At 59.4% G+C, this 8,762-nt stretch overlaps 2 protein-coding genes across 2 annotated transcripts; both read right to left on the reverse strand.

Moving 5' to 3' along the window:
- Nucleotides 1-1,770: 1,770 nt before the first annotated feature.
- BESB_082260 (protein kinase) lies at nucleotides 1,771-2,739 on the reverse strand (the record flags this gene model as incomplete). Its single annotated transcript, XM_029366576.1, has 1 exon — nucleotides 1,771-2,739. One exon carries the CDS (start codon nucleotides 2,737-2,739, stop codon nucleotides 1,771-1,773), a length of 969 nt encoding a protein of 322 aa, XP_029217036.1.
- Nucleotides 2,740-2,861: 122 nt separating this feature from the next.
- On the reverse strand, nucleotides 2,862-8,199 carry BESB_082270 (protein kinase; the record flags this gene model as incomplete). The annotated part of the gene is made up of 5 exons (XM_029366577.1): nucleotides 2,862-5,484; nucleotides 5,679-5,887; nucleotides 6,224-6,719; nucleotides 6,896-7,135; nucleotides 7,520-8,199. The coding sequence occupies 5 exons, from the start codon at nucleotides 8,197-8,199 to the stop codon at nucleotides 2,862-2,864; spliced, it is 4,248 nt and encodes a 1,415-aa protein (XP_029217037.1).
- Between the last annotated feature and the right edge of the window lie 563 nt (nucleotides 8,200-8,762).

The raw sequence follows: 8,762 nt of genomic DNA on the forward strand, positions 1-8,762 counted from the left end.
CGGTCGGTGAGCCTTTCGACCTGTGTGTCCGTACACCACACCTGCTGAAGCTCTTTTGAGTGAAGAGCCTTTGCGCAGGCCGTGGATCTACCAAACCGCCGCAGTGACCGGACTCTACTACTTGAAAACGCGGCCCCGACTAGACGTCATCTGTTGTAATCTGATCGATCACACCCTGGAACCCAAGCCGGTGCCGTTTCTCCCCTCCCTGCTGTCTAGTCGTGGTCGGGCTGCGCAATTCGCGAGACACGCGTGTCACCGCCGCTGCGTAGAGAGACTCTGGGTACTGCTAGCTTCCGGCACGCACGTAATGCTGACGTCGCCCTCAATAGAAGGTATTGGCTTCCTTTCAGCTACCACCAGTCTGCAGAGAACGCTGTTCTTCTGACCATACGACTACGTTGATGTGATGTACTGGCTACTACGCATCTTGATCCACGTGAACAGCTGCCAAGTGTGTGCCTCCAGAAACGTTTCCAGTCAGAGCCGAAGTAATTGAGAATACAGAGAGGAACCAGCTATGGAACGACGATAACTTCATGATCGTTTGCCTTTGCTCTATACCATCGGCGTTCCCCTGTCAACTCAAAGTACAACCCGGACCCCCCTGATGACAAGTGAAAAAAATACACAAAAGCATAATGGGCCACCGCACATTTTTCGTTGAGTCGCCCTACGCGCTTTTCCCGTTGGCAAACTCGTTCTGGTTCTTGCTCAGGACGCACGAATGATCCACCGGCCAAAAAAGCTCCTGTCCTGTCGAAACCGTTATCCCGGACGGTGTGTCTTCCCAAAAATACTTCATCACTTGCACCGCTAGGCGCAGACGCCTTCACGCTTCTTCGCAAAGTACCATGTGGGACGGATCCGTATGCACTGCTGCCCACGGCACCCATCGACCAAGAGAGCAGTTGCGCCAACTTCGTCAGACATCGATTTGCTTCTCCTCCCTGACTCGTGCGCCGAACTAAACAGGATATTCGCAGCCCGCACGCCGCTCGCAAGATTCCTCAGCTTCCATCTTGCAGACTCGTTCGCAATCAATTGTAAACGTATGTAGACCAAACACCCGTATTACCTAAAAACAGGGTCAGGCGCATACAGCCTTTGTCCAGTATCGCGACCATACAGTAACCACGCTATAACCGGCTTTCTAAAAATAGAACGAATCGCGCTTAGCAAAAGGGTCGAATCAACTCCCGTCCGACAAGCGCACACAGGGAACACCCGGCAGTGTTGCAGCCGACAGGTGCGGGGTCAGCTTCATCACCACACGCCTTCGATGTTCGCGAATTTTACAATCAAGCAGCGATCACGTGCATTATTAACAAAGGAACCGCCTCAAGGCTCTGGCGGTAGGCACAAAGTATCGAAACGAAGCTCTCTACACGCAGAACGGGGGACCAGGCCTTCCTTCTATTTCAAGGAAGCGTTGCCAATTGCACATCAGTGCCCTTTTCCCTGATGATAAAAATGTCTTGAAAAGCATAAAAGCGGAAAACTGGCGATGGCGAGTAGCCGAAACTGCGACGGCACCTTTGCGTCACAGCTACTCCAGACTCCTCATGTACGGTCCCGCAATCTTCGCCCCACAGTCCTGGTCAAGCCACCCCACGCATGCTTCGCAAGAAGCGAATCACCTTAAAATACACGTGGTACGTGTGTGTGTTACCGAGACGACAGGTACTTTGCCGCGTTCCTTCTCTTTATCTGCTGGACTGAGCTGCAGATCGGATTTCTGGAACGCCTCGAAAACCTGGAAACATGACCCTAAAGGGGCGACGGATCTGTTGCTCCCATTGAAAAGACATCCTCGGCAGCTTTAAGGAGAGCTTGAAGCGTGTCTACCACAGACACCGCCTGAGTTCCGCCTGCTGCTGACAGCCGCGAAACGCCGTACTGTCCATGGTCCGCTTCAGCCTCGCTATCGCTGTCATTCTCCTCCTCCTCCCCAGCCGAAACTTCACGATCGTCCTCTCCACAGCTCGAAAGACCCCTTTCGAGCACTCGCCCACGAAGATCCACTCTCGTCGAAGGATCTAATCCGAAGATATTTTTGGCAGCCGTCAGATGTGCAGCGGTTTCATGCTCTCTAGCGAGGGAGTGGCAGAGTCTGTCCAAAGGGAAGGCGGACGCGGCACCGTAGGCCCCAGACTCTTCTGATCTCGCTTGCGGAGCCAAACACAATGTCTGCGGCATGTCGAAGTCGCTGGCATGCGCTACATCCATTTCACACGAATCACCCCTTCTCGCACCATGTCCCGAAAAAAGATCGCCCTCGCTGACCGGGCCGCCCGGCCCCCCTTCAGGTTTCCCTGAGCCTTCCCTGTAGGGATGTGAGCTCCCAAACGAAGCACAACCCGCTTGAAAAGAATAGTCTACCAGTGAATTGCCGCTGCTCTCGCAGCTGGACAGTCCTCCGTTGCACGCATTCGAGGACACGCCCGACGGCGACTGTGGAGGAGACGCGATGTACGAGGAACCGAGCGACGACTGGCCTGTTGCCATGCACATGCTGCGGCGCAGACTGGAGGCTCTCGTCGTGCTGCTGCCACACGACGAGAGCGAGAATGGAGCCGAAAACGCCGCATGGGGCTGTACGGCCCCACCCGACTTGCCCGTTGGAGAACGGAGACCAACTGGTCCGCACGCAACAGATCCTCGCTCTTTGTTCGAGTACGCGCAGCTCATGACAGATCGACGCTTTCCTGCCCGCATGTTGCTCGACCGTCCCGCCATGGGGGGCGACGAGTAAGGAGCCGCCGCCGGGGTGTTCACCGACCCGGAGCCTGCTGAAAACTGAAACGACGACGGCAGGGCCGACCCATGTACCTGCTGGTATTGCAAAGCCTGTTGAGGGCCTATAGGGCGAGCTCTTGCTGAGTCACCCGCCGCCAAGCTTCCCCCCCTAGCCACGACTGGGCGAGACTCAGTGAACTTGTAGTTGCCTTCGGCTGTAGAGGCAGCGCACACGACGCGCCGGAGGCGGGCGCCCCGGGGGTCGCTACGCTGGGAATCGCGATGTGAGACAGGGAAGACGCAGTCGTTGTCGTCGACGCGGGAGAGGAACACGCCATGCCAGTTGTCTGCGGACTTCCAAAAAAGAACGGGCGCGTCGGCGGATAGTTGGACGGAGAGGGTATCAGCGGCGTCTGCGCCACATGCTCCTCCGCTATATCTGGTGCACTGAATTCGCGCATGTCAGAAAGCACGTCTGAGCAGACAGCATCGCACGTGGCTCGCCCAGGGGTGCTAGTAGTGCCCACAGTGTAGGAGGCTGCATGTGCCGTTTGTGCATCCTCCCCAGGCGGTGTCGCAGAGGAGGCGGAGGAGCCTCGACTGTAATCCGGTGACGCCACACGCTTCCGCCGGCTGCATGGACTCTCCTCAAAACTGTTGCTGGAAAAACTGGTACAGGGCGAGCCTGTCCGTCTACTCCCTTTAGCTCCATCTGGCTGAAACCCCGAAAGGTTCGCGGGGTGACTGTAACCGCCCACAGCCTCGTTTCCGCCTGCAAATCTCCCTCCGGGCGAGTGCCGCGGTTTGCACAGATGACGGAGATGCACGGGTCCTCGGTTCGACGGCGTGCACGTAGTCGACGAGGTCGAAGACACCTCACAAGTCTCATGGCTCTCTTCCAGACACCGCTTCGCATACGAAGGAGATAACGTCTCGTGGCGGCACGACGACATCCAGTCTCCATTCGGGCTTGCACAGCTTGGCCCCGCTTCGCTGCGATCTCTCATCTCCACGCACGACGCATCCTGCACTGCCCCCGGCTTCGGGCCCCGCGCGAATTCACCGAGGCTGCCCGCTGGCACACGGCTGCCGCCTGCTCTGTCCTCTCGTCTACTCTCGTCCACACTGTCTCCTGCGTCTCCGTGACTCGCCATGTCGGACTCCACTAAGAAGTCCGTGGCCGTCTCCCCCCCTGGAACCCCCACCCTGCCCTCCTTCAACTTGCCCCTCTCTGCTGACAGCGACCTGCTGCGGGTGCCGCTCGTCGTCCCTGCGCCTCGGTGCGAACTCGAGCAACTCCCGACAACCTCCATCATCTGCGCCTCCGCAAGGGTCGCCTCTGGTCGGGTTATTCCAGCCATGGTGCACTCCGGGTTCGCGAAGCCAAACTCTGCTGCGCTGCCGCTCGACATCCCAGCGTGCAGCGAGGGTTCGAAGAGAGCCGCAGCCGACCGGTCTGGGCCGGAGCCACTAGCCGTTGCCTTCTTCAGAAGCTCTCCTCCGAGCTCGCCGCCTCTGCTCATGTCGCGCAGCAGGCGAGCGGATGCGTCTGTAATGTCCGACAGAGAGACACAGAGATTGAACGAGCAGCCCGGCGGCTGCTCTACGGTCCTCTCGCCTAAAACGCCCGACTCTACTGGTGCAGTGTGGTCGCCAGCCGATGGCGACGCGCTGGCGAAACCAAGCGAAAGCGCCGAACGCATCTTCGAAAACGCTGCAGAAAAGCGATCTTCCCCGAGTCGCCACGAGAGACTTCCAGTCCCGGACGTCCCGACGCTGGGAACATCAGCTTCCTGCACTCGCCCGCCTTGACCCGTCGACGCCACTCCCTGGACCACCGCTTCGTGGCTTCCGCCAGCAGGCTTGCTCTGCGCGCCGGGGGAGCCTAGCCACACGAGGGGGCTCTCCGGCCGCGGCTGCGCATGGCGCCTTGCTCGACCTTGTCGCGACAATTGATCAGCAACCCCAAAGTCTCCCACCAGTCCATCAGCTGAAGCAGTGTCATCATGTCCCGTTGTCATGACGCCGTCGAGGGTCGGCGTCACAGCATCCGGGTCCCGCACACGCGCGGGGGACAGCACGGGAGGCGCGCAACATGGAATCGTCGCGACCGTGGAGGGCGCACAACACGGCGACGGCAAGGGCATCGCACCCACGCGTTCCTGTGCGGGGAAGCAGGGCAGCGACGGAAGAGGCAACGCAGATGCGCTGAGCCGGTGGCTGGCCGCACCGACCCCAGGCGCAGAGTCTCCGAACAGATCTTGAGGGCGCAGATGCGAAACCGACACGCAGGGACGCGGAGCATCGCTGGGGCAGTCCTGAGCCGGATGCATCCCGGAATCAGCCGCTCCCAAGACGGTCTGGGCGGACGTTTCAGGCCGTCGGCCACATTCCCGGTCCCACTGTCCCTCCTCTGCTGCCTCGCACCTGCAGGACGCAGCTGACCCTCGCGCACTCGCTCGCCCTTTCTCCGGTGCATCCCTCCAGGACCCCGGAAGACCGATAATCGGGAACGGATTGGACTGCACACAACAGTGCCTGTCTCCTGCCTGGCAGTTCCTCCCGTCCAGCCCCGCCTGGTGAGCTCGTGCACACTGAAGCCGCGTCGAGGTAAGGCTTGGGGGCAAGCGCCCACACGGAAGCGACATCGCCTCTCCGAGCACTGCGCTACCGCACCCGCAACAGTGCGGCGCAGGCACAGGCGTCGGTCCGCCCTCGCCAAAGCGAAGCGTGAAGTCCCGAAGCCTGACAACACAGAGAGACGCACAACAGCTCATGCGAAGGGACCGCGGACCTCGTGTGACACGTAAATGCCCTGGCTCCATTTGCCCCGTCAGTGCACACAGCCTCTGCACGCCTCACTGCGCAAAGCGGCTATACCGAGTTGGGTCGCAGTTGCCGGAACGCGACCTGCAAGTGTCTGCCGCTCCATGGCTCACCAGGGATGCGCGAGGGCCTCGCGAGCAGACGCTATGCGTTGCCTCGGGTTGATCTGCAGGAGCTTCTGGCACAGATCCCGAGCCAAAGGGAAGTCGGGGAGTGGAAAGACGCCGTAGTCGATTCCCCCTTGCTTCTCTTGAATCTGAGAGAACACCATGAGTGACGCCCGCGCGGAAGTCAGCAGCTCCATCGGGAGCGGGGGAATTCCCTTAGCAGAAAACACACACACACACAAGCGCGCACACGCCGTCCGGCTCCCCGCAGCCTTTTCCCCCACTGCTGGCCGCGGCAGCAACACGGGTCCTCCACGCCGTGCCCATAGAGCTGACTGACAGCTCCCCCGACGCTACATCGGATTCTACCCCGGATCGAATTCTGCGGGAGCCGAAAGGCCAGCTTGATTTCGCCTGTTCAGAAGGCACTCTCCTCCGATTCACTCAAGCATCGCCGACCCCCCGACACCGTCGCCGCATCTCTGAGAAGTACGCTGCCCTCCGCGCAAGCTTTGTTGTAATCTGTTGTTCAGCCCTGTTCGCTTCCTTACCGTCATCAAAATGTAGAGAATGACTCCCACACTCCACAGGTCAGACTGCACGGTGTACTCGCCACCGCGAAGGACCTCCGGGGCGAGATAGCCGTAGGTGCCCACGAGTCTTCTCTGCCCTCCGGTGACTTCCCCGTACTCCTGAGGGAGCACCTCCATCATTTTGCACGTGTCGAAGTCGATCAGAACAAGTTCATGTTCGCGCTCGACTGGAGTCAAAGCTGCGTGAGGGGGGCCGCCGGGGGCCCCTTGATACGCACACGTTGAATCCGACGGGCACGAGAAGAAACCGGAAGATGCGTCACTTGACGCGGAGCAAAATGACGGCGCCGCTGCTCCCATAGTGCTGTTGTCACACTCGCTCCTCGCGTCCCCCCCGTGACTGTTTGGCGGCGCCGAAGAAAGATCGGACAACTCCTTGTCCCCAGAAGCATCACACGGTGGTGCCGCACCCCGACGTCGGCGACGAAACATCAAATTCTCCGGCTTGATATCCCTGACGAAAACCAGCACACGTAGAGAAAAAGGCGGCATCTGAGCCGAAGCCAGAACTGTAAACGCCTGGGTAACGTCCACTCAGTCCGTGCCGTCCAGTATTCGAAATCACACAAAGACTAGAGGCGGGTCAGGCACCCCGCAGCACGAATCGTGGGCCTTTGAGTCCTAGCCTACCTGTGCAGAAGTTGGTTCGAGTGCATGTGGTGAAGGGCTTGGAGGATCTGGAATATAATGTACTGGCAGATGTGCTCCTCCACAGTCTTCTCAGTCAGCAAGAAGTCGAACAACTCCCCTCCTTCCAGCTTCTCGCTCACAAAATAGAACTTGTGCTTCTCCTCATAGACCGCATCCAGAGACAGAACGTTCCGATGCGGAGGAAGGTTCAACAGACGCATACACAACCGTCGCCACAGCCTGGGAAAACAAAGACAAGATATAACGAGAACGTGGCGCGCACCGAAGCAGCCACTCACGACAAAAACACAGCAGATGCGAAACCAGAAAATACCCCGGCAGCTTCTATCCGCCTCGGCATCTTGAGCAAGAGCGTGCACAGAAAGCAGTTCCATGCGTGTTGAAGAGTGAACCCAGATTTCACCTAAAAGCCACAGCGAGTCCAGTCCATTCATCACAACTGCATCCTGTCGCAACGGCTATCTCCCAGTATGCGTCCTTTACACACAGCCATTCCCTTTGCGTCTCCACGGCTCACAAACTCTCGGTATCGTCTGTGCCAATCACTGACAGGACACGTACATCACCGCCCCTCAGTCGTCACCGTCCTGTCTGACCTCTCACCTGTCTCCTCCAGCGCTTGCCGGAATCCTTTGTTTGTCGATGCTCTTTATGATTTTTGCCTGATGAGTACCCCTACTCACGGCATGGCGGAGGACCGGCCGCGTCGAGACGGGCGGCGGGGCCGCTGCTGCAGCGTTCGCGGGCTTGCCAGTCCCCCCTCCACAGTCCCTGCCGCCTTCCCCCCCTCCACGCCGGCCGTCTCCACGACCGCCCTCAGACCGAACCTGGCTAGTTTCTTCTCCAGGCGCTCCTCTCGCGCGGTCTGCGCCGCCAGCCGCTTCCTTCGCACCTGCCTGCGCTGCAGCGGCGCGCTGCTCTTTGGCTTGCTGAACTTGGCAGACGGAAAGGATAGGCCCGAATTTGTACAGCGACTCGATCGACGTTCCTGGAGGCAAAGGCTGAATGGCCCGGGGCTGGGCGTGGCCACAGGCCCCGCAGGCGCCTGCGGCCGCCGCCAGAGCGGCGGCTTCCAGTGAGTTTTCAGCGTCGCTGCAGCATCGCGTCGAGGCCAGAGACGGGGTGAGGGGGAAGGGCAGAGACGAGGGAGGCGGATGCGAAGCCGCGGAAACTCCAGAGAAGGGTGAGCACGGACACGCCCGCCTTCCCTGGTCAACCGCCCTCGCGTGAGCCAGCGAGACGGCCACTCCCGGGGACGGAGACGCAGAACAGCACGACGCCATTGCGGCTACAGGTTGGGGCCGGAACCCGTAGCAAGAAAGGCGGTGACCGTGGAAAATCGATCACAGATGCAACCTTGAAATAAGAGACCAGACCAAATCCGGCGACGAAGGCGTTCCTGCCCGCCCCCTGTGACGCAGATACAGAAGGTAAAAGGTCGGGTGTGTAGCAGAAAAAGGTTAGCATGAACGACTAGCCGACAGGTCTCCACGACCAAACACGCATGTGACCGCATGCAAGGAGAGACTTTGCAGACAGAGAGACTACTGGGTGCTGCATTGTCTCAACGGGTTCCACACAACGCAGTCGCCCTCCTCTCTATCTCCTTTTTTCCGCCTTCCATGTACTCGCGACAAAGGTCCCTGGCTTACGGCAAACTACGACGGCGACCGCATGAGCAGAAAAGCCACATTCCCTGTACTGCCAGCCAGTCAATGCCAAACGACTCCACTTTCTCCCTGAAACTCCACACCAGAGCGTCCAACAAAGTAGGGTAGTCGCCTACGCACGTACGAAACAGGATTCGAATTGCAGCCGAGGCAAGCTTCCGCCCGTTCTGAATGAG

The sequence above is a fragment of the Besnoitia besnoiti genome, chromosome VIII (genome assembly GCF_002563875.1).
Source record: "Besnoitia besnoiti strain Bb-Ger1 chromosome VIII, whole genome shotgun sequence".
NCBI lineage: Eukaryota > Apicomplexa > Conoidasida > Eucoccidiorida > Sarcocystidae > Besnoitia > Besnoitia besnoiti.